This window comes from Rhinatrema bivittatum, chromosome 5, assembly GCF_901001135.1.
Source record: "Rhinatrema bivittatum chromosome 5, aRhiBiv1.1, whole genome shotgun sequence".
In the NCBI taxonomy this organism is placed as follows: domain Eukaryota; kingdom Metazoa; phylum Chordata; class Amphibia; order Gymnophiona; family Rhinatrematidae; genus Rhinatrema; species Rhinatrema bivittatum.
This window is the reverse complement of record NC_042619.1, coordinates 64,261,612-64,288,215: the sequence shown is the minus strand read 5'-3', so window position 1 is coordinate 64,288,215 and position 26,604 is coordinate 64,261,612. Positions and strand designations below refer to the sequence as shown.

Genomic DNA, 26,604 nt, shown 5'->3' with positions numbered 1-26,604 from the left:
CTTTGCATCCACAGGAACCCTACCTTCAACCCCTCAGCAATGGGTATAAAGCAATAAAGCAGAACTAGAACATTCCCTGTACAACTCATCATACAAAAAAGTATATTCTGGTGTTCTCAATAACAGCAACACAAACTCCCTCTACTACCAGGCACAATAGCCCTACTTAAAAAAAAAAAAAAAGACAGTTCACCACCAATACACCTATTGAGAAAACAAATAGAGTGAGGTATTTTACTAGCCTACATGTTAGTTAAATACCTCACACCTCTGTCACACACAAAATCAACCTTCACCAAGTACAGAAAGACCACAAATTATAAATATGGAGACAAACTGGAATGGAAACCCAAAAAAGCCACTCTGCATAATAGAAATAGAAACAGAAAACACCACCTAACATAGTACCAGGATCTGCAATAATGCACACAAACTAATCCGCACAAAGTTACACCTACATTATGGCATGCACTCAAATGCAACAACCCTACCTATAAAAAGGCAACACTATAAATATTAAACTAAGTCCTGAACACCAATACAGCTCCAATTAGGGAAAAAAAAAAAGCCAAGCTGCTATAGATCCCCATAGTTTTATAGCTGTAAAAATATATGAACAAATGTTTCGAAAGAGCTGATTAACAGATCTAAATTAAAGAGACTTAAAAATATTAAAAATTCTCCAAGCACCAATAAAATATTTCATCAGACATCACATAATATCCAATAATTAAAATGACAATGAACTTAAAAAGCCACCTTTACTTACCCTTTCCAGCAGTTCTCCTACTCCTTTCCCCTGCAGGCCACACCAGAAGCAGCAGTAGCTACTGAAGCTGTCCTCATGGTCCTCTTCCTTAGGGACCACAACCAGCCTCTGTGTTTCACACACACCAGTCACACCCTCAGGAAGTTTCTGTCTTACACATACACACGTCGCCTCTGACCAGGCTCTCACACACACACTGAAGCATCCTCCCAGTTTCAAATACACACCACATGTACACACTGGTCCCCAGCTGAACATCTCAGTCTTCCGCCCTCACTGGCCTAGTCTCTGGCAGCAGCAGTACTCTGACCTGCAACCCCCCCCCCCCCGGTCTGGCCTCTAGCAGTGTCAGCACTCCAATCTGCGGTCCCCGCCAGCTGCGGGTAGCACGCAACACACCTGCTGGTGCTTGGCGACACCAGTTAAGAATTGCTGTCCTAGTACAATCAAAGTTGCATGATTTTCTCTGCAGCTTGAAAGATACAAGGTTACACAACTTAAACTAAAAATTCAGGTTACGTCACCTGAAATCTTAGGAGATAATATTTCAGAACGGTAAAGGATGACTGTCTCAAATTCAGAAAAAAATACTATAGAATATATAATTATGCTGGTTTGAGAAATGTTAAGACTACTCTCGCTGTAATCTATCATCTGAAAAGGGACATATTTAGGAACGTTACAAAAAGCTCAAGCACAGAAGCACAGAAATGACAGCTGAAGACCAAACAGTCCATCCAGTCTGCCCAGCAAGCTTTCACTCCCCCCCTCCCCAATACTTATGTTACTCTTGTCCCTTGTAAGTGACTTTTTTTTTCTATTTCCCTTCCACCCCCACCATCGATCTATTTCCCTTCCACCCCCGCCATCGAAGTTAGCAGTGCTGGAGCTGCATCTAAGTGAAGTATCTAGCTAATTGTTTAGGGGTAGTAACTGCCGTCATAGCAAGCTACTCCCGCACATATTTATCCGAATATAAATCTTTTCATCATTCCCCCTGCCATTGAAGCAGAGAGCTATGCTGGATATCATTGAAAGTGAAGTATCAGGCTTATTTGGTTTGGGGTAGTAACCGCTGTATCAAGCAAGCTACTCCCCTGCTTTTTTGTGGATGCAAATCTTTTTTTCACATTTCCTCTTGCCGTTGAAGCATAGAGCAATGTTGGAGTTGCATTAACCGTGTGAATGTTTATTGAATTAGGAAATTAATCTCCAGGTAGTAGCCGTCATTCCCGCAAGCTGCCCCCATGCCTCTAGACTTCATGGATCCACAGTGCTTATCCCACGACCCTTTGAAATCCTTCACAGTTTTGGTCTTCACCACTTCCTCTAGAAGGGTATTCCAGGCAACCACCACCCCCTCCGTGAAGAAATACTTCCTGACATTGGTTCTGAGTCTTCCTCCTTGGAGTTTTAAATCGCGACCCCTGGTTCTACTGATTTTTTTGCAACTGAAAAGGTTTGTCGTTGTCTTTGGATCATTAAAACCTTTCAAGTATCTGAAAGTCTGTATCATATCACCTCTGCTCCTCCTTTCCTCCAGGGTGTACATATTTAGATTCTTCAAATCTCCCCTCATAAGTCATTTGAAGACCCTTCACCTTTTTGGTCGCCCTTCTCTGTACCGCCTCCATCCTGTCTCTGTCCCTTCAGAGATATGGTCAAGACCAGATACAGAACAAGTTGAAAAGTGCATGCCATAGGCATTGCACAGGAGATATGTTTCCCAGCAGTCACATATCCCACAGCATCCCTCCTTCACCCCCTCCCTCCCCAACAAAATGTATGCAGCAGTGGTACAAACTCCCATGCTCCAGGTAACAGTGTGGAAGACGGCAACTAATGCGCATTTCTCCCTCACTCTAGCGATAGTACAGACTCTTGTCACTCTTCCCGTTCTCCAGCTGGTTCCCTCCGCTGCCTGACATGGGACATGCATGGCTGCTTCAGTAATGCACACTGTAGCACATTATGCACAACTAGCCATACATGTGAACAGACAGATGCACCCTCCCCAACAGGTGCTCTTGCTAAAACTAAACTCCTAAAGATGTTTAGAAAACAAGTGCAGGCACAATTGTTTCAGGAACCAGGGAAAAAATGTTTCCTTATAACTTTTTTTTTTTTTTTTTTTTTTTAGCTCCAATTCCTTGGACTTTTGGGGTGGGGGGGAGGAATGTTACTATTTTTGTTTTGTCTATATTTCAAAATGTTTTTCATATTTGCCCTTTTTGTTTTGACTTTCTTGCATTTGTCTCTTTTGGATTTTTTTTTTTTTTTTGCTTAGTTTCTCGGGTTTTTGTCTTCTTCCTTCTCTTCTATGCTGGCAGGGCACAGATCCTCTGGGATTTGGGCTTGTCACAGCAGTGACTTCTCTTGGATTGTATTTGGATTTTAGATTTACAGTAAGCGCTCGCCTTTCCAAACTCAAGTTCCAGGCTGGCAGCATATGTCAGGTGCTACTTTCTACATCTTGCTGGGAACACGGGATTGCCATTTTAGTCTTTAAGCTGCCATTTACTAAATTAAAACATCAAAAAGTGTCAAGCCTATACTATCCAAATATCCAATATGCTCAGTCACCAAACTGCAACAAATCTATAGAACAGAAAGATTTGATGAGTGGCACACACTAATGGTTTGCATAGTAAACTGTGTGAGTTTACACAAATATTGGATCTCTAATTTGACTGAACTGCCTGATACAAGTGCAATTTAACAAAAGCTTTAGATGGGAATATAAGATTGTTTACACAATAAAACTAGGAACACGGCTGTAATATATGTATACATAAATATACACATTATAAAAGACTCCATGCGTATGAACATTAATTCTCTGCAATGCTCTGATACTGTTCACAATACATTGTATAACTTGTCTTCCATTCTGTAGTATCAATTTTTATGCAATTTTATCATGGTTGATTCAACGTTTTAGAAGTAAATCCCAAAATCAAAAAATACAATTGGTCTGGAGTGGGCTACTTCATGATGAATTCTTTGAAAGGACTCAGGCTCAAAAAGGAATGCAAGAACACTTTCATTGAAAGGGTGAACACCTGAAAGACTTCCAATCAGAGGGGTAGGAGCCAAAACAGTGGTAGAATTCAAGTATACTTGAGAAAATATCAAGGGATTTTAGTAGTTGGGGGAAGGAAGATCACCAATGCGGAAGATCTCCGATAGGAAATTAGGAAGATAGTGAAGGCTAGACAGGCAATTAAGCTGTCCTCCTCTGCCAACATCTATGTTTTTCAGCTTACTACTACTAATTTCAATAATGCTGCTATGCACAAGCAGCGCTGCACAACTAGTTTCATAGTAATTAGCATCATCATACACCAGTAACCAGCCTTCAAGAAATCTTGCTCACCAGCTTGCTTAAAAGCATGCCAAGAAATGCAGAGTCATGCATCTGGGGTGTAGTAATCCAAAAGAAATATATGTGTTGAGGGGTGAAAGGCTGATGTGCACGTAGCAGGAGAGAGACCTTGAGGGGATAGTGTCTAATGACCTGACGTCGACGAAGCAGTATGACACGGTGATATCAAAAGCCAGAAGAATGCTGGGCTGCATAGAGAGGACTATCTAGTAAGAAAAGGGAAGTGATAATCCCCTTGTACAGGTCCTTGGTGAGGCCTCACCTGGAGTACTGTGTTCAGTTCTGGAGACAGTATCTCAAAGGAGACAGACAGGATGGAGGCGGTCCAGAGAAGGGTGATCTTCATCGTATGACTTATGAGAGGTTGAAGAACCTGAATATGTACACCCTGGAGGAGAGGAGGTGCAGGGGTAATATGATACAGACCTTCAGATACTTGAAAGGTTTTAATGATCCATGGTCGTCAAACCTTTTCCACTGGAAACAATTTAGTAGAACTAGGAGTCATGATTTGAAACTGCAGGGAGGAAGACTTAGAACCAATGTCAGGAAATACCGTATTTTTCGCTCCATAAGACGCACCTGACCATAAGACGCACCTAGGATTCAGAGGGGGAAAATTTAAAAAAAAAAAATTGTGCTAAACCGGCTCTGCGTCTGGGCGTCTTATGGAGCAAATTAGGGGAGTGCATAGTTTTTTTTTTCTCCCCATTTTGTTTTCGGGTCTGGGGAGGGCCATTTCGGTCCACTCCCCAGATCAGAAAATTTTTCTTTCTGTGGGAACCCCCAAACCCCCCCATCCCAACCCTTTAAATTAACAACCTCCACCCCCCTGACCCCCCCAAGACCTGCCGAATTAATTTCCTGCAACCCCCCACCCTCCTGACCCCCCCAAGACCTGCCAAACGTCCCTGGTGGTCCAGCGGGGGTCCAGGAGCGGTCCGGGAACGATCTCCTGGGCGTGAGCCGTCGGCTGCCAGTAAACAAAATGGCGCCGACGGCCCTATGCCCTCACTATGTCACTGAGACCGACCGCTGCTATTGGTCGGTCTCAGTGACATAGTGAGGGCATAGGGCCGTCGGCGCCATTTTGTTTACTGGCAGCCGACGGCCCTATGCCCTCACTATGTCACTGAGACCGATCGCTGCTATTGGTCGGTCTCAGTGACATAGTGAGGGCATAGGGCCGTCGGCTGCCAGTAAACAAAATGGCGCCGACGGCCCTATGCCCTCACTATGTCACTGAGACCGACCGCTGCTATTGGTCGGTCTCAGTGACATAGTGAGGGCATAGGGCCGTCGGCGCCATTTTGTTTACTGGCAGCCGACGGCTCACGCCCAGGAGATCGTTCCCGGACCGCTCCTGGACCCCCGCTGGACCACCAGGGACGTTTGGCAGGTCTTGGGGGGGTCAGGAGGGTGGGGGGTTGCAGGAAATTAATTCGGCAGGTCTTGGGGGAGTCGGGGGGGGGGGGGGTGTTTGTTAGATTTTTGTTTGGTTTTTTTTTTATATTCGCTCCATAAGACGCACATACATTTTCCCCCCACCTTTGGGGGAAAAAAAGTGCGTCTTATGGAGCGAAAAATACGGTATGTCTTCACTGAAAGGGTGGTGGACGCCTCGAATGCCCTTCCGGAAGAAGTGGTGAAGACTAAAACTGTGAAGGATTTCAAAGGGGCATGGGATAAACACTGTGGATCCCTAAAGCTTAACCGGCATGAAGCAGCAGTTACTACCCTTAAGAGAAACATGGGAGTAATCTGTATGGAGCGGCAGTTACTACCTTGGGAAGCTTGCTGGGCAGACCAGATGGACCATTTTGGTCTTTTTCTGCCATCATTACTATGTCACTATGTATGTTAAATTTTCAGAGCACTGTGCACTAAAACAGAGATGAGTGCATGGCCACATACATATCCCTCGGTACATGAAGTGCTGGCCTGTCTCAAACGGACGGGGCAGGGATCGGCTGGGACAGTGGCCATTAGGCCCTATCTTGGGGAAGTTCACACCGGCAGCCAGCTGGCATGCATAACTTACTTCTGCTCCAAAGAAGCAGGTAAGTTATAAACAAAAAAAAAATACAATCCTAGAGGCGCAGTCCATATGTATTCCGCACATTAAGAAAGGTGGAAGGAAGGCAAAACGATTACTGTCATGGTTAAAAGGTGAAGTGAAAGAGGCTATTTTAGCTAAAAAACATCCTTCAAACATTGGAAGAAGGATCCATCTGAAGAAAACAGGATAAAACATAAGCATTGTCAAGGTAAGTATAAAACATTGATAAGACAGGGCGAAGAGAGAATTTGAAATGAAGTTGGCCATAGAGGCAAAAAAACTCAAACACTTTTTAAAATATATCCAAAGCAAGAAACCTGTGAGGGAGTCGGTTGGACCATTAGATGACAGACTGGTTTAAAGGGGCTCGTAGGGAAGATAAAGCCATTGCAGAAAGACTAAATGAATTCTTTGCCTCCGTGTTTACTACTAACCAGAGATTGTTTTCAGGGGTGATGAGTCAGATGAACTGAACGAAATCACTGTGAACCTGGAAGATGTATTGGCCAGATTGACAAACTAAAGAGTAGCAAATCACCTGGACCGGATGGTATGCATCCTAGGGTTCTGAAGGAACTCAAAAATGAAATTTCTGATCTATTAGTTAAAATTTGTAACCTATCATTAAAATCATACATTGTACCTGAAGACTGGAAGGTGGCCAATGTAACCCCAATATTTAAAAAAGGCTCCAAGGGGCGATCCGGGTAACTATAGACCAGTGAGCCTGACTTCAGTGCCGGGAAAAATAGTGGAAACTATTCTCAAGATTCAAATCATAGAGCATATAGAAAGACATGATTTAATGGGACACAGTTAACATGGATTTACCCAAGGGAAGTCTTGTCTAACAAATCTGCTTCATTTTTTTTTTGAACGGGTTAATAAACATGTGGATAAAGGTGAACCGGTAGATGTAGTGTATTTGGATTTTCAGAAGGCGTTTGACAAAGTCCCTCATGAGAGGCTTCTACGAAAACTAAAACGTCATGGGATAGGAGGCGATGTTCTTTCGTGGATTACAAACTGGTTAGAATTTTCTCAGTGGAAAAGGATAAACAGTGGAGTGTCTCAGGGATCTGTACTTGGACCGGTGCTTTTCAATATATATATAAATGATCTGGAAAGGAATACAATGAGTGAGGTTATCAAATTTGCGGATGATACAAAATTATTCAGAGTAGTTAAATCACAAGCAGACTGTGATACATTACAGGAGGACCTTGCAAGACTGGAAGATTGGGCATCCAAATGGCAGATGAAATTTAATGTGGACAAGTGCAAGGTGTTGCATATAGGGAAAAATAACCCTTGCTGTACTTACACGATGGTTAGGTTCCATATTAGGAGCTACCACCCAGGAAAGAGATCTAGGCATCATAGTGGATAATACTTTAAAATCGTCGGCTCAGTGTGCTGCAGCAGTCAAAAAAGCAAATAGAATGTTAGGAATTATTAGGAAGGGAATGGTTAATAAAACGGAAAATGTAATAATGCCTCTATATCGCTCCATGGTGAGACCGCACCTTGAATACTGTGTACAATTCTGGTCGCCGCATCTCAAAAAAGATAGTTGCGATGGAGAAGGTACAGAGAAGGGCAACCAAAATGATAAAGGGGATGGAACAGCTCCCCTATGAGGACAGGTTGAAGAGGTTAGGGCTGTTCAACTTGGAGAAGAGACAGCTAAAGGGGGATATGAGAGGTCTTTAAGATCATGAGGAGTCTTGAACGAGTAAATGTGAATCAGTTATTTACCCTTTCGAATAATAGAAGGACTAGGGGGCATTCCATGAAGTTAGCAAGTAGCACATTTAAGACTAATCGGAGAAAATTCTTTCACTCAACACACAATAAAGCTCTGGAATTTGTTGCCAGAGGATGTGGTTAGTGCAGTTAGTGCAGCTGGGTTCAAAAAAGGTTTGGATAAGTTCTTGGAGGAGAAGTCAATTAATGGCTATTATAATCAATTATACTTAGGGAATAGCCACTGCTATTAATTGCATCAGAAGCATGGGTTCTTCTTAGTGTTTGGGTAATTACCAGGTTCTTGTGGCCTGGTTTTGGCCTCTGTTGGAAACAGGATGCTGGGCTTGATGGACCCTTGGTCTCACCCAGCATAGTAATATCTTATGTTCTTATGTTCCCTCGTTCCTTAATTGGAATGGACTGGGAGGGAACTGGGAAAACCCTACTTCCATCACCGCACGTTGTTTTGTAAACCCACTCCCCCTCCCCCATTGTGTGCGGAAGAGTCCACCAGCCCGCAATGGTGTGCGCAGACATTAAAATCCGACATGCATGTGCACACGGGAATTGTATTTTATAACATGCGCGCGCACTTCGATGTCCACATAGCTGTCAGGACAATACTCAACTTCAGCATCAAAGAGATAATGGGTTACAGCTGTGCTATTTCTAAAAGGGGGCTTTAAATTCCAGGGCCAGCCAATGTCCAAACCCAGAAGTCATTGTCATGCTCACATTCTGTCCAAACATATGATACTCAAATTCATACATCTTGTTAAACCATGAGTACCCTGGACGCATGCATGCGGGATTTAAAAATTGACCCCTTTGCGAGCAGGAGAGGAAGTTGTTACCACTGCTGTGCTCCAGGGCAGCGCTCTTCCACCAGGCTGATAAGATGGAGCCGGTGATACTAATGCCCATAGTGTTGCTACTGTAGCATAGAGGGCAACTCCCTATGACTGGATCATGGTGAACAGATAGTGCTATGGGGGGGGGGGGGGGGGGGGGAAGGAGGAGAGGGAAGACAAGAGACAGCCAGAAGGAGAGGGGGAGAGATAAGGAAGGAAGAGAGAAATGAGTAGTGTAGAAAAGAAGTGGTAGGGTGGAAGAGAAAAAGGGAAGTAAGTGGGGGAGAAAGATGGGGAAATATACTGTAGGAAGGAAGGCAAGGGAAAGAGGGCAGCATGGCCCAAGGCTGTTGCAAGATGGGGAGGCAGGATATCTGGTAGTGCACTGGTATTTAAGCTAGTGAAGTCTGAGTGATTTTTTTGTGTGTGTGGAATTCTTAAAGGTCACCAATAACAGTCCTGGATTGTGTCCTGAAAGTGTGTAAACCTGTATATACAATGTGGAACACCTTACTTCCTTATAGGTGTAACTAACTGGGGTTGATCAAATTCAGAAGCACTAATTTTATCAAATAGGAAAAAGGTGATGGGTGGGATAGAGAAGAATTGGGAAGACTCTGCAAATAATGCAAACAAGGATGTGCACGAGCATTTTATGATGCTTAGTTTCTTGCCCTGTAATAGAAAATGTATTTAATTAAATCACTTGTATACTGCTTAGGGGTCTCTACTATCTGTGCTAAAACGCTGAACGGCAAAGACTTCAATACCAGGTACAGAGACAGATCATTTTAGTGAAAGATTGGAAGCAGGGAATGGTCCATGCAGGCTTCACCTTGCCCCTCATAATAAAGTTCTAATTGGAATTTATGCACACAAATGCAATCCACCCTAATGATATGAGCATCTTAAGACAGCAGCATTATTTACAGAGATGACAAAATCAACTTGCCCATTTCTTGGTTCTATTGCCTCTTCTCTAGATTTCGTTTTACTATATATGGATTTGTTATCGCTGTACTTTATTTGGGAATAAAAGATTACACCTCTTTACAGCGTAACAGTAGATGATAGCAAAAAAGACCAACTGACCCATCCAATCTGCCCAACATATAGATAGCCCAGCAGCCAGTCATAGGGTGTCATGCTTGTAAAATCTCTCTTATCCAGGAAGTTGTCTTCCTCCTTTGTACTACCATTCTCTTGCATCAATGAGCATGCAAGACCTCCAATTCATTTCACCCCAGCACCCTCTTCCCATGTCGAACCATAAAGTTTTGTGATAACCTAAACGGTTTACAATACTAGCAAGGCTGTCACACAAATACCTGGCCTCCCAGGTGCCCAAGACCTTTCTAGGTGATACCTCACCACAGCCAACCTGTTGTACTGACCCAATCGATATGGAATGTGTGTAACCTGCCAGATAGACAACTTTATTTAGTATTTTTATATACCGATATTCGATCTGAGATATCACATCGGTTTACATTCAGGTACTGTAGGTATTTCCCTATCCCCAGAGGGCTTACAATCTAAGTTTTGTACCTGAGGCAATGAAGGGTTAAAGTGACTTGCCCAAGGTCACAAGGAGTGACAGTGGGACTCGAACCCTTGTCTCCTGGTTCATAGTCCACTGCTCTAACCATGCAAGTACCTGAATTTCTGCTAGAACTTCAGTCTGCAAGACAGAATAAGCAGGTAGTTAATTCTATCATCACAGTCTGTCAAGACAGTCCTAGCATTTCTGCTACAGCTGCTAACATTTGCTATTTCTCACTTTGCCATTCATTCTGGCAGCCCCATTTGTTGAATTGTTTGAGCAGGACACTTTACATACATTGTGCCTATGTGACACCTTCTTGAAGTCTTAAAATTTTAGCCTCTACCACCTGCTCTGGGAGGGCATTCTATACATCCACCACCCTTTCTGTGAAAAAAATATTTCCAGACAATGCAACCAAAGCTACCTCCTTTCAGCTTCATATCACCCTTTCTTCCTCTCTTTCAGGAAAAAAAGAGAAAATAAGAAATGGACCTTTGGTCTGATCCAGGATGACATCAAGCCCAGCATCCCATCTCCAACAGTGGCCAATCCAGGACACAAGTATCCAGATGGATCCCAAAGAAATGGTCCAAGCCTTCTTGCTCATAACCAGGGATAAGCAGTGGCTTTTCCAATTCTGCATGGCTAATAGTTTATGGACTTTTCCTCCAGGAACGTGTCTAGACCAACAGTTCTCAACCAGCGTGTCACCAAACGTTTGGCATAGCAAGCCTATGCTTTCTAACACATGTGCTTGCTCCTTGAGAAGAGTGATGAGCAAGGAGCCTGGTACTTGAAATTCCCCATCACCGTTTCCTGTTGAGGCTTTTCCCAAGCAGAAGTGTTGCAGGTATGCTGTATTCCCCACTACCGTGCCCACCAGAGCTTCTTGGAGTTTCAGTTTTTGTCTGTATGCTTGTTTTTAATTTTTTTTTTTTTTTTTATTCTGCATTTGGTAAGGGTCAGTCTGTGATCTGCATGTGTGACAAAGGTGAAGGATTCTGCTAATTAGCACACATGATCTGTGTAGGGATATATCGTAGTGTGGCTTGCTTTGTTTATCCAATAGGAAGCATATTGTGTTCTATATTTGCAGTGCTGCTTTTTCATAGGTAAGGTTGTTGCTATTCAAGTCCTGGGTGTTACTGCTCTTATGGAATGGCAAGTATGCTGAACAATTCTTTCGTGCCTTTTTAGCAGATTTTCATGTTATTTCACAAAACGTCTGGCAGGGAAGGGATTTTGAAGTACAGTTACTGAGGGAATACCAGAATTTATTTATATATATATATATATATATATATTTTTTTTTTTATTTATTTTTTTTTTTTTCTATGGTGAGTTGGGAAACTTCCTTTCTCTGCTCTGGGTAAACCCCAGAAGAGGTCAGAACTTCTTGGAGGTTGACAGTAAGATGCACAAACCTGTGTGCAGCATATCAGTCCCAGATTTCTCACTGATACAGTAAGCAAAGATTACTTTTTCTGAAAAATAAATTTTTATTAGCAGTTATTGAAATAAAAAGAATACTTTCTCTTGCATCATTTTTAATATAGATCTTTTTTTAGTACAGCTATTAAGTGTAGTGTGCAGATGAGCATCATGTCAGGTGTGTCTCATAAAAAAAAAAGGTGAGAATTACTGAACAAGATGCTTTTTAAACCTAACTACAATAACTGCTTTCACAACCATCCTATAACAAAAAATTCCATAGTTTAATTGTGCACCGAGTGAAAAAGTATTGTCTGATTTGTTTTAGAAGTGCTACCTAATGAATAGCAGCTGGGATCTAGTCCATTGGTCAAGTGATAGAGGACGATAGTTACATCTCCTTTGCTGCTCTGACTTCCAAGCTTCCAGTACCTACCTCATTTTCACTGGCCACAGTTACAACATTGTATTCGGCAGTCCTTTCCAAATTTGCGTGGCTTTGTTATGCATCCTCAATTCTCTCTTGCATTTGATTGTATCACATTCACATACTGCTGCTAATATATGTTTATTTTTAAAAAAAAGAAAAAGAGAAAAACCAATACTAAATTCCATCGTTGCTTAGGACTCAAAAAATTGTGGGAAGATAAATTGGTTGTTGATGTTCCTATTCCCTGAAATCGCTATTGGCAGTCCTCAATTCTGTTTCTTTAGCTACCCATATTACTCAATCACTATTTTTTGGCTCATGGAGCTGGATTACTACCTTCTCATAGTTGCTGGATATGTTCTTTAAATGCCACTTTATTATAAATGCTATTTTATTGCCTTCTGAATTTTACTTATTGGCAGGTGGGGAGGGGAAAATACAGGATGTTAGGATTTATGACAGATTATGCTGCACTTCTTACCAATCCTTGATCTCTTGAATTCCTCTCAATGCTGTTTATTAGACTTTCTATTGGCCACTGCACTTAAATTAGTCCTGTCCAGTTGGAAAGATGCAGCTGCTGTTAATGCTCATTTTTGTTGGAATATGGTCTGTATTACAAATATGAAAAAGTCAGTGCAGTACAACATAATAGAACAATAATGGGTGGAAATGTGGGGACCCATAGACATTTTAATGTTTGACCAGCTGACTCGCTCTCTCTTCTGATTTTGGTAGTTTCTGCCATTAAGGATGCTTATTCTTCTGAAGTTTTTCTGTTTATTTGTATGTTACTTGAAACTTGAATAAAAAGATTTGAACTAAACGTGCTACTTATTAGCTTCATGGAGTATCTCCTAGTTCTAGTACTACTGGAAAGGGTAAAGGACTATTCTCCATTTACCTGTTCCACACTAATTATGATTTTATAGACTTATTACATCTCCTCTCAGCCATCTCTTCTCCAGGTTGAACAGTCCTAACCTGTTTAGCCTTTCCTTACAGGGAAGACGAGCCATTCCATTCATCATTTTGATCTCCCTTTTTTTTTTTTTTTTTTTGAGAAGGGGCAACCAGAACTGCATATGCTATTTAAGGTGTGGTCACACCATGGATTGATGCAGAGCCCTTATGATATCTTCTATTTTATTTTCCATTCCTTTCCTTATAATATCTAACATTCTATTTGCTTTTTGACTGCCGCCACACACAGAATAGAGGATTTCAATGTATTGTGCACAATGACTCAAAGATCCTTTTCCCAGATGGCGATGCCTTAATACAGAACCAGCATCATGTAACTATAGTTTGAATTATTCTTCCCAATGTGTCACTTACACTTGTCTGCATTAAATTTAATCTGACATTTAGAGTCCCATCCCCCAATCTTGCAAGGTCCTCTTGTATACTAATACCTTTTAGATATTTAACTATATCTACCATATCTCCCCTGTCACTCCTCTTCTCTAGCATATATATATTTAGGTCCTTAAGTCTTCTACTTTCCATGCAGATGCTGCACCATTTTTATAGCCCTTCTCTGGATTGCCTCTACCCTGTCTATATCATTCCTGAGGTATGGCTTCCAGATCTGGACACAATACTCTAGGACTGGGTGAGGTCTTATCAACCACCTCTACAATGGGCATAATTACTTATTTAGCAGCATTTATGAATCACTTTACAGAGTGAGACAAATCACCCAAAGCAAAGAACAAAGTGAGCAAGCAAAAAAAAAAAAAAACAAAAACAAAATAAGTTATAGCATTAAGTGCCATGATTAATACAAAAATTTAAAAACTATACATCCCCACCCATAACTAACCCATCCTCACATACCGAAGCCAAAAATAGTTATTAATAGGGTATTCTGCAATTGGCATGAATTCCAGAAATGAAATCCCACAAAAAAAGATCTAATTATTAACAGCCATAAACCAGGTTTTCAACCTTTTACGGCAAATTTACTTCTCTTAATTCCTATGGTAGACCATTCCATAGGCCTGGAATTACAACTGACAAGATCTGTTATACAAACAAGAATGACAAAATTGTTTCACTGGAGGAAGCTGAAGATATTGTTTCCCTACATATCATAAATTTCTTTTAGCTTCGGCATGTCATTCCAGAGAACCTTCAATGAAGGGAGGCCAAAACCATTCAGGGTTCTGAAAGCCAGAACCAAGTTCTTAAATTTACATCACTCAACAACTGGTAACCAATGAAGTTCTTGTAAAAAGGGTTCTGGCAGAGGTTCTCCTACATTTTTCCAAAACCATGTGAGCAGCTGTATTTTCAACTAGCTGTAACCTGCAAATAGTCTTTTCCTGAATGCCCAAATAAGATTACTGTAATGCAGTTTAACCGTGAAAATCAATGCATAGGTCACAGCTTTTAATGCTGGCGTCTCCAAATAAGTTCTCTATTTTACCATCTTCAGTTAAAAACAGGTATTGGGTGCTACCTGTGCAATTTTTGTGTCGTCTTTTCTTCTAGTTATGGTTCCCCTGAGGCATCCCTCCAGCTCTAGCCACCACTTTACCTTAGAATAAATGAATATAAAGCACACAACAGGGCTGGATTTAGGCAGAGGCAACATAGGCACATGCTTTGGGTACCAAATTCTGAAGGTACCCAAAAAACTTGGGTTCCTCCTGCTGACCTCTGATTTCCAAAGGAAGGGGGAGAAGGAAGAGGGAATCCTTTGCCCCACATTTTCTACCTAGGGGCCCCCGTTATCTTAAATCCAGCCCTATCACTCAGAAATCTCATTTCTGCTTTGAAGACATCAATACCTCACCCCACCCCTCCACTGTGTACCTCCCTTAGCTGTTGGGGTGCAGAAATCCAACTGTGAATTCTTCAGTACCAAAGCTTAGCAGCCAAAGACCACGCCTTGAGCTTTTTCAGATTCTCTCTCATTTAGTCTACTGCTTTAAAACACCTTCTCCAAATGCAATTAAGTAGAAATCAGGACAATAAAGGAATTTCAACTGTCAAATGATTCTCTCTTTTTATATATCCCTCGTTTCATTTAAATGCCCATTGAGCACAAGACAACCAGGCAATTTCTGGTTTCCCTCATTGGTCAACGGCTAAAGAGCAATTAACCCCTCTGTGCTGCCTTCAATCCTGCAGCAACAAATCACTTTCCCTGCCACCCAGAGCCCATGTGAACCACTTCATCAAGATGCCCACCAATGAATTTACTGTAAATCACAAAGCTTAACTGCACACACAAATACTTGACTGCCTTTTCCTGATTCGTCACACAAAGCACTCCACTATTTTCACATTTATGGTGTTGAAATGTTTTAAAAGAGTAAGGACCGATTATTAAATGACAACCCCACTAGTCTATTGATGGAGCATAATTTATGTTCTAAAAGACAAAGAGGGGATAGAATGATGGTCCCAAAAATATAAGTTCACAATTTTGGCAACATGTTTTTGCATTGTATTTTTCCTGATTTGAGGCATAATAGGTCTCTAGATATTAATTGCACAACTCCATGAAAGCAGGCCATTTGGTTACAAAGTTAAACCCAAGATACCCCAAAAATGACATGCAGTAAGGCCTGGCCAGGTGTATCTACAGGGCAGGCCACACTACCAAAGGCAGCTAGGGGATGTTGTGGAAGCAGCTTTCACAATACATATCCTGCCCTCTCCCCGTGGGGGAGGCAGCTCTGGCCCCTACTCAACAGTGACACCTGACTCAGGATCCAAAAATCCACACATTCTAGAAGATAAGTATGTATGACCGATGAACACTGAACATTGCCCCAATGACTAGACTAAGTTGGGGCATAAGGTGAACATGAATAGGCATTAAAAAAAAATAAAAAGAGTATAGCAGAAGTCCATTTTACCAATTAACATCATACTACAGAGAATAACCTGACTGGTATCACATCTAATTATATGCATACTTTCTGTTTACAATCAGAATTAAAAGACTGCAATTGTTCAGTATTTTTATCGATTTGTCAAATATTTAAAATATCCCTGCCTAAAATCAAATCATCTTGCATACAACCATTGTGAAATGCAGATACTATCACTAAAGACCTAAAATGAGATTTATCAAGCACGCCCATCTCACTCCAAGTCTATGGTGAAATATCTGCTTAGTTAGTCCAGCTCATAATTTTTGAAAGCTAGTCATAAATGCCTCTTATAATCTAGTAATCACATATAACCTGCAACATATGTATCAACCTTTACTTCTAAATAGATGTGTCGAAGGAAAAAAAAAAAAAAACCTCTCAGAACTCAGAAGCCAAGCTAACACTCTTTGCTGATCAGGAAAGCCAGGTTTGGAGAAGCACCAGGTTCTCAGTTGGGTCACAGAGATTTGGAGGAGGGAGTGTGAAAATAGTCAGGGAGGGAGGAGATGCAAGAGTCAGTGGCTGAAGGGGAATCTGGAACTTCTATCCTGGATCCTCTCTCTGTGTTCAATCTACTACGGTATACTGCCCCAAACTGTACTGCCAATGCAAATGGATTGAAAACGTAATTGTGCTCTAAGTAATTTCCAACCCTACTCTATATTGCAATAGTTTTCTGCCACCATACTTACCCCCTTGTTTGTTGGGGGGGGGGGGGGAATAAAGCTTACTCCTGCCATAGGACTTAAAAATAAGCAAATAAAAGTAATACTTATACAGGTCTCCTAAATAGAACAAGTAAAACAGAAAAATACAAAATCAGAACCCCTGGGACAATGCTGTACTGATAGGGCCCTTCAGTTTTTATTTTATTTCTCCTCAAGAATTTGTCAGTGTTTATTATAAACAACAAAAACAGGAAAAAATAATTTCGGGGGAAGTAGTATTTTTCCTCTGATTTTCTGTTATATTAAACAATAATAAACTATTGAGGAAAAATAAAAACTCAAAACGAAGGTCCCTATGTACAGAGCAACCCTGACAAACATCAGATAAACTGCAAAGATGCGAGACTAAAAGTTTGGGAACATATTGAAACACAAATCTCGGGTTTGGGGTCACAAGCAGCTACAGCAGGACAAAAGAAAAAAAAAAAGTCACCAGGAGGTACATGATATACTTTTCAACTCTGATTACACAAAGTTTCCTTCCAACACTTGGAATCAGTGCTAAGCTCATTCCCTCTCCAGCTGGAAGAAGTCCATCCTCCCCCGCAGCACTCCCCATCCCCCCTCCTTCTAGGGTTGCAGTTTTCAAACGATTGAGATAGAAGTCTGTTGGGAGGACGAAAGGTCTTGAAAATGTAGATTCTTTTTCTTAGAGAGAAAATAGATTTCTAAGACTAACCAAAAGGATTGAGGGCTAAGCAATACCACACCTCCTCTCCTTCTCCCACCCACAAATGCTCTCGGTGGGAGCTGGATCTTTAAAGCTAGTGTGAGGGGGAGCAGAAAGCTTTTTTTTTTTTTTTTTTTTTAACTCATACATAACGAAAGGCTGCACCTCCAGGGGGCCCTAGTTGCAACTCCCCTGGAACTATACCTGCCTACTCTTAGGAATGATGGGGGGAACAAGCGGCCTTCCCAGTTTTCCTTCCAGTAAAACCAGAGTGCAGGGCGTAAAGATTTGATAAGGCTATGAGCGTAGTCTACAGAAAGTAATTTAGAGGTGCAGCATCGCGACGGGGATTTGCAACTGCGTGTATACTCCGGGTCTGGGTCAATGATTTGGTTAAATGGGAGGGGGCACTGTCGGGGGAAGCGATTTGGTTAGCTTGGTTGGAGGTGCACAGTCTGCAAATGGGAGGAAGTGATTTGGTTAGACTGCGGGTGCAAAGTCTGCAGGTCGGGGGGAGCTGGTTAAAATGGTGAGGTGCACAGTCTGCAGATTGGTGGGGGAAGTGATTTAGTTGGATTGAAGGGTATAGTTTGCAGGTCGGGAACAGTGATTTGGGTAGATTGGGGGGTTGTACAGTTGTACGTCAATGATTTGATAGATTGAAGGTTATACAGTCTGCAGGTCGGGGACAGTGATTTGGTTAGACTGGGGGGGGGGGGGGGGGGGGGGGGAGGGGTGCATAGTCTGCAAGTCGGAGAGAGATTTGATTGAGAGTCCGGATTCACAGAGAGCAGAGATCGGAAAGGCTATGGGGCATTTTTGCCTGCAGAAAGCGGCGGGGCCCGGTTGCGTTACCTGTCGGGAGTGGGACTTTGGCTCAGGCTGCTTGAAGAAGGAGTCGGGGAGTTTCCTCATCCTCATGGGCAGAGTCTGGGGCACATTGGCGTTCTTAGGGTTCATGACAGCGTTGAAGAGCGCCTCCAGGTCGGTCTCAGAGTCCCCGCGGACGTGCACGATCTGGTGGCCCGCGGGCGGCTGCGGGGCCGGCGGCTGCTGGCTAGGGTCCATGGTGGGGTGGGGGGGCAGGGAGGCGCTCTCCGGCCCGCCGACAGACGCTCGCTCCTCGCTGCGCTGCGGACACAGCGCCCGTAGGACGGGACGGAAGCCCCCCGGTGCTAGCGGAGACAGGGCTGAGGCTCTGCTGGGTCTCAGGCTGCCAGGCGCATCCCAGAGACTCGAGCAGCCGCAGGCTCCGGCCCGACCGTCCCCGGCTTCCTCCGACGCCGAAACTTTCCTCTGCTCCCGGGAACTTTTCTAGCGCTGCCCGGAGGATTCCGCCTTCCCGGGACCGTGCCGCGTAAGTCTAAACGGGAAGAAGTGGACACAGGCACCGCTCAAAGCCCTTCGTACTACCGGAGAGAGCGGCACAGATACTTCGCAAAACTTTTCCCAAAAAAAAAAAAAAAGTGCCTGCGCGCGATCCCGGCGCCAGCTCCGAACTTTTCTGGCGTCAACTGCGCATGACGTCATGGGGCGGGGCTCCCCCATTCTGCCTTGCCGGCGCCGGGTAGGGGCTAGGTCCACTCTGGGAAACTTTGGAAGCGCCAGTAGTGGTGGTTGAAAATTACTTGGGGCGGTTGTCGGTGCATTAGAACCGGTCCGGTGCTGAAACGTGAAGGAAGTTAATTAACTGTTTACGCCTTAGTCCCATAAAAGTTATGCTGTTGTGAAGTAAAAAATTAACCTCTTAACAGTATGGTTTCAACATTTAGTATTCCACATATCTAATTACCTTATTTTTCACCTTAGGATGAAAATGGTATGTGCTATCCTTCCACAAAAAAACATGAGCAGATATTTGCCTACTTCATTGTGGATCCTCTGAAACTCATGTTCATGTTTTGTACCACAGTTTTGGTAGTGGACTATTTTGTGGTCGCCCTTTTAAAGGAGACACCGTTGTCTGTGGACTACCACCCAATACAGCCACACAAGTGGGTGATGTCATCTGGTGGCACCCAGTTCAGACTGGATTCTCGATATGCTTACAAAGAGCATATTGAGTAGGTCTTCCCACTCTCCTTTCACTGCATTCCATTACCTCAGATTTTTTCTGTCGATAAGCAGGGCATTTAGCCATGCATAGTGGGTGGCTTCATCCGTGACCACGCAGGCGGAGCTTCTCTCTTAGCTCAAATAGCTTTGAAGTGCGCATGAGCACTACTTCCCGCACTCCTCGAGCCTGCCTCAGTTTTCATTTTCCGCGACACTACACGGCTGTGTGTGAACTCTCTCGCCTCACAAAAAGATTCTACAATCAACAGGACAAAGATGCCGAAAAGCCCCGGATTCAAGTACTGTTCATGTAGTAAGAGCATGTTGGTGACTGACGGGCATAATTACTGTTATCTATGCTTCGGTCCCGATCATGATCAAACCACATGCAGAGACTGTGGACGGATGTCCCCGTGGGCCAAGATACAAAAAGCTGAAAAAATGGAGAGGCTGAGGAAATCTCCTGCCCCCTCTCCAGTGATGGCAAGATCAACAAAGTCCTCCCCGGGTTACCTTAAAACCGGGCCGGAGACTCATCGACGCGCTCATTCGGCGTACATAAGCCAAAAGGCATCACGAGGTTCTCGTAATGCCCGTCTCGGGTATTAAACGTGGTTTTCCACTCATCTCCAGGACGGATTTTGACCAAATTATAGGTTCCTCATAAGCCCAACTTTGTAAAAATCTTCGCTCCTTGAAGCCGATCAAGGAGCTCCGAGATTAACGGGAGCGGGTAGCGGTCTCGCTTGGTAATCGAATTTAGTCCTCGATAGTCTATACACGGCCTCAGTGAGCCGTCTTTCTTGCTGACAAAAAAGAAGCCCGCCCCTGCAGGCGACTTGGACGGGCGGATAAACCCCTTGGCCAAATTCTCTGCAACGTACTCGGACATGGCCCGGGTCTCAGGTATGGATAAGGGATAAACCCTTCCTCGAGGGGGGATGGTACCAGGTAGCAAGTCAATAGCACAGTCATATGGATGATGCTGCGGAAGGATCTCCGCCTTGGTCTTGGAGAATACATCGGTGAAGTCCTCATAAGGTACTGTAGCAGGCAGGCAGGAACCAAGCAGGTACTGAAGCAGGAACGGAGCGACGTAGCCGAGCTGGTCACTCCGGGGCGCAACGCAACAGGAAACCACAATGCTAATACGTTGCAAGGCAAGGGCTGGATGGCCGCAGCCGGCTTATCAAGGCCGCAGCGTCTGACGTCAGGAATTGGGTGGAGTCTGTACTGGCGGGAAATGGGCTACAAAGGTGCCCAAGTGGCGTGCGCGCGCACCTAGGGACAGGGCATCCACTGGAACCCTCCCGGCGGCGCTGCCCCAGTGGGGGCGCCGCCAAATAGGCCGCAGGCCAGGACTCCGGAGGTGGGAGCAGGTCCGGGAATCAAGAGGTAAGGGCCTGGCCGCGGTGCTCGCGGCCAGGACTGCAACACTGATGATCGGCAAAAACTTCTACACGCCCTTGACTGTAAACGAGCATTAGCTTATTACAAGAGCACCACTGAGGATCTCAGACATTCATCACAATTGTTTGTTTCCTTCAACCCAAACAATCCAAGCCAACCAGTTTCGAAATGAACTCTCTCTAACTGGCTCACAGCTTGTATTCAATACTGCTATACTTCCAAAACAATACCCCTGGTGGGCCCGGTGAAAGCGCACCAGATCAGAGCAACAGCAACTTCCATTGCACATATCCGTGGAGTACCAATTCAGGACATCTGCAAGGCAGTGGCCTGGTCTTCTCTTCATACTTTTGCTTCTCACTATTGTCTTGACCAGCAGTCGGCAGCAGATTCCTCACTGGGGTCTGCAATTTTGCAGAACTTTTCTAGCTCACGTTAGCTGTCCACATTTCTACCGGTTGCAAAAAAAAAAAAAATTGTGTTAACTAAATGATTCTTATTAAACAGTTTCCTTTTACTATTACTGTTTTTTCTGATGTTGTCCTAATATTTGCAACCTATTTGCTTGGGACTCCCACTATGCATGGCTAAATGCCCTGCTTATCAACGGAAAAAAGCAAGTTTGCTTACCATAAACGGTGTTTTCCATAGATAGCAGGGAATTTAGCCATGCATTCCCTCCCACCTCCCTGGACAGCCTCCATTCTTACAACACCTCCTTCCACGTTAGCTTGGAAAACCAACTGAGGCAGGCTTGAGGAGTGCGGGAAGTAGTGCCTATGCGCACTTCAAAGCTCTTCGAGCTAAGAGAGAAGCTCCACCTCCATGATGTCTCCGTGACGTCACGGATGATGCCACCCACTATGCATGGCTATATTCCCTGCTATCTATGGAAAACACTGTTTACGGTAAGCCAACTTGCTTTTTGCTTGCAAGTCTACAGTCAGGAATGGAGATTCACTACTCATTGTGAGGTCGAAGAGAACAGTTCTGTTTAAATTGAGCCAAAAATGCTACAAAATGCAAGCAGAAACACACATCTTAATTTCTTATACTGCTCAGGACCGCAACAGACACAACATGTAAAGCTTATAGGAGCATGTACCCGAGGGCCAAATGTACTGTGAGCTTGGGCTCAAATATGAAGTAGCCCTGGCAAGAAAGAGCAACTCTCACAAAAAAAAAAAAAAAAGTCACCGGAGAAGTCAGTTAAGCCTAGAGTCTCTGATGCACTTTTAGAATGTAAGCTGAAAACAAAACTGCATTTGTGTAACCAATCGAGTCACAAGACCAGCGCGAAACATCGGCACAGAGTAGCTCCAGTGCAGAGGCTATCATGCCAAAGGAACACGGCACAGAAGAGTCAGCTCTGATACACTTAGGTGCAAAAGCATCGGCACTGATAGACAATGGTGCTGAAAGCACTTAAGTCAAAAATTAATTCAACTTAAAGAGTAAAACAGCTCAACCAAAAAAGCAAAAACCAAAAGGAAACACATTCCTCAACTTTCAGATAAGAGTAATGAGAACTGATGCGGATAATGCTAACTCATAAAAGTTGCCTGGAGAAGCATTATCCATATATAAGTTAGATGACAGCATAGACCTGCCACTGCCTTCATCACCATTGCAGCATGCATTTGTGAAAAAGATGTGGTCACAATTTATAGGAAATATATGACAGATTCTACACTGAATGAACAGATACAAAAAGCTCCAAAGCAAGAACATAAATGCCAAACAAAAGAGGAATACTTGGATGACAATAACCATGATGGTGAATCATCGTTAATGTGTATATAGTTGGACAAAACTGAATCATCTGTGGATTCTCTCAAATATCATCCAAAACATGAGTTGCCGAGTATCCCATCGAATCATTCACCAGAACCACCATGAAACATTTCACCACCTGATGATTCCACTTACCCACATTTCTTAAAAAGAATGCCAAAGTCAAATTCATTCATATTAGAAGAAGAAGAGAATTCTACAGAGTAACCTGGTGTATTGCTGTTTATTCAAACACAGAAACAAAATGCGGCTATTCCAATGTTGGAAACATTCCTACAAATACAGGATAACTGCTGGGCAATGCCACACTCTAATACCAAGTCTGAAAAATCAAAACATAAAATATGTTCTAAAACAGTGCAGGGGACACACAAAGGTCCATCTCCCACAAGAATTGCTAATAGTCGTATCAGCCATGAAAAAAGCCAAGAAAACCAAAACATATTCCAGCAGTCCTCTGGGAAAGGATCCAAAAAATCTAGATATGACAGGTAAAAGGATGTTCCAAGCAGCCACACTACAAGCTAAAATAGAAGTGCACCAAATTCAGATACTGCAATTCCTTTATTTATTTATTGAATTTTATTTAATTTTAACATTTGTATATACCGGTAGCCGTTTACACATAGTACCGGTTTACATGTAACAATATACAACTGATTACATGTAACAATATACAACTGATTAAGGAATACAGCACATTTATCCCAGAAGACAAACAGCTTGATTTTTCACAGGTAATGAAAGACACTGAAGATCGCTCCCCCGCGCCCCCACTGGACCACCAGGTAATTTTAAAATGGTTTTGGGGGGGGGTTCGGGAAGCAAAGGGGTCATTTTTAAAGGGTCGGGGTGGGTTTTTTGTTTATCGGCTCGGGCGCAGCCGATAAACAAAAAAACAATCGTGCCGGACTATAAAAATTGTAAGATTTGAATCGGAACCGGAACCGAACCGATTCCGGTTCCGATTTACATCTCTATTATCCATGTCATGGCGGGAACCTCAGAGGTGGCTCCTCCGAGTGACGTCACGCCATCCGGGTATTTAGCTTGCCCTTCGTTTGCTAACAAATCGAGTTAGCAAGGTTTGGACTTGTCCGGTCTAAGCTACTCTGCCACTTCCTTGCTGCTGCTGGAAGCTCTCTCTGCCCTTCGGGGTAATTCTCTAACCTGTGTACCCGCTCCTCGGGGGCCCTTTGCTTTCTTTCAGGTGCCTATCAGGGATCAGGTACTCGCTCCTCGAGGGCCTGCTCTCCCTGCCTCGGTGCCTGTATTCAACTACTTCTGCCTACTGGGATCTCCACCTATACAGCTACCAACTTAGTGAGTAATCTAACTTTGTCAGTCTGTCTCATCTACAGCTCAGCAGGTTCCCAGCAGGATGCTGGGAACCTGCATCCTGCACTCCCTATCCCATCACTGCGAGAGGCCTGTAGGAAACAATGAAGGTTGTAAGGTGAAATGTAAGCTGCACTGGTTCAAGAAGTCCCAAGTCTTTTGGAGTTCTCCAGAGAATCGAATAGGTGCCACCAGTGGAACAGCTGACTGACTTTAAAGTTACCTCTGGTAACTGACCTTCTTGTATAGAAGCTGTGCCTTCTACCTTCTGCTTGTGAAGCTGGTGAAAAGCTGCAGTAGGTTTCTCCAAGGTTTCTTGCTGTTCGGAGATGCGTTGAGCCAGGCCTGGGATAGCCTGTAAAGCAGAAAGGTGAGCCAGGTTCATGGGCTACAAACATCAAAAAAATTTAGCTGAATCCCCAGGAGTACTGCTTCTGCAATACTTTTCTGAAAGCTGAATTCACTGAATTTTTGACTCTCCAATTCTTCTCCAATACTTTTAGCCAGATTCACTGGAGTTTTGTCTTCTCCAATTCTTCTCCAATAATTTTAGCCGGATTCACTGGCGTTAGCAATCTGTTATGGATCACCTCCTCCAGAGGGAAGGCGTGAGTAATCTGATCAATGCTGCTTCTTCAAGGGGAGGAGCTAGCAATCTGTAATACTCTGTAGGCAGGGTCAATGATCTGTTGGGGGTTGGCTCCTACAGTGTGGCAGTCTGTATGATACCGCTCTAGTAGTATAAGGAATAAACACTTAGTGGAAATTGGTGAATCCTTGGACCGATGGCAGATGACAGCGCCCCCAGGAGGATATTCTGAGAGGGACCACCGGCTAGGCTGGGGTATGGAGACAAACACAGATAGTTCTTTATTAGACAAGAAATAGAACCACCAGAGGTGGCAGTAGTGAGTTGATGTGCCCGGCAGGGCTGAAGTCCCTCAGATACTGGAACTGCGATCTCTGGGTTGCTGAGCTGTAAAGAGAGACTATAGGTAGTGAGTAGACAGGGTATGCAGAATACATAACCAGTAGTAGATGATACACTCACAATTGTAGATATCTGTAATGGCTTCTATGCAACAGAGAGTCTTCAGTATTTTCAAGAACAGGAGCCGTAGGCGAGTACTGGTTCCTATATGCTGTTTGGAATAAGAACTCACAATATCTGTGTATGAGATGGCTTCTGGAATAGAAGAAAGTCTTTGGAGAGTTTTAGGAACATAGGCCCTCGTGGAGCGAGTACCGGCTCCTATCTGCAATCTGTAATAGTAATGTACCAGATATAGGTATGCAACAGCTTCTGAGATAGAAGAGTCTGTGAAGGGTTTTAGGAACATGGGCCCTCGTGGAGCGAGTACCGGTTCCTAACTGCAGTATGAAATAGTAATGTACCAGAAATAGGTATGCGATAGCTTCTGAGATAGAAGAGAGTCTATGAAGGGTTTTAGGAACATGGGCCCTCGTGGAGTGAGTACCAGTTCCTACCTGCAATCTGTAATAGTAACTCACGATCTCCGTACCTGCGATAACATCTTAGACAGAAGGGAGTCTTCAGAGATTAGGAACATAGGCCCTCGTGGAGCGAGTACCGATTCCTATCTGTAATAGAACTCACAGTGTTCACGTCTGCCATCGCTTCCAGGCAGTAAGTAGTCTTCTGAGCATTCAGGAACGTAGGCCCTCGAGGAGTGAGTACCGGATCCCATCTAGCAGTCTGAAATCAAGAAGAGAGAGCGGGGCCCCCGAGGAGCGGGTACCCCTTGGTAAGTTTGTGGAGGCAGAGCAGCAGAGAAGTTTCCTCCTTGCTAACTCGATTCGTAGTAGCAAACTAAGACCTTTTAAGTTGGAAGCGGCTGACGTCACTACGGAGGGACACCCCAGAGGTTCACACCCTTGCCGGTACAAACTCTGGAGCGCACGCGCACCCTTCATTAGAAACATGGCGGATCCACAGCATCAGGCCAGCCCGGGGATTCCAGGGAGAAGCGGCGAGGGAAGCTGCAGCAGCATCTGTCCGTCAGAGCTGAAGGGAGTCGCCACAAAGGTAGAGAGGGTGGAGCGAGAGCGAGAGCAGGATCAGGCACGAACGCAACATTAATTGGGTCTAATGTACACTTCCAATGGGATGGGGAATTTCCTCTGAAGTGGGCTCAGCAGAAGATAAAGTACTTAGGTATATGGCAGCCTAATGTTATAGACAAGTTGTAAGGCATAAACATCCCCAACCTGCAAGCCAAATCTGAATCCTCGCTGTTATCCTGGAGGCACCTCCCGCTGTCGCTTATTGGACGTATACATTTGCTGAAGATGACAGTGCTTCCACGCTGGCTGTATGTTCTGGGAGTTCTCCCGATAACCCTAAGGCCAGTCTATTCACATATCAAAAAACAGTGACAAAACTTCTTTGGGGAGGCAAAAAACCACAGCTGGCATTAAAAGATCTTATGCGACCGATTGCAGCAGGGGGATTCGGCATCCCGGACTTAAAAGTTTATA

At 43.8% G+C, this 26,604-nt stretch overlaps 1 protein-coding gene across 7 annotated transcripts in view; it reads right to left on the bottom strand.

Annotated features, from left to right (window-relative positions):
* YAP1 (Yes associated protein 1) overlaps positions 1-18,987 on the bottom strand; it is a 312,565-nt gene extending 293,578 nt beyond the window's left edge. For all 7 annotated transcript variants that reach the window (XM_029602407.1, XM_029602409.1, XM_029602408.1 and 4 more), the window contains exon 1: positions 18,364-18,987. In XM_029602407.1, the coding sequence (XP_029458267.1) occupies positions 18,364-18,576 (213 nt within the window). In that variant the 5' untranslated portion in view covers positions 18,577-18,987. The remainder of the gene's footprint in view (positions 1-18,363) is intronic.
* Between the last annotated feature and the right edge of the window lie 7,617 nt (positions 18,988-26,604).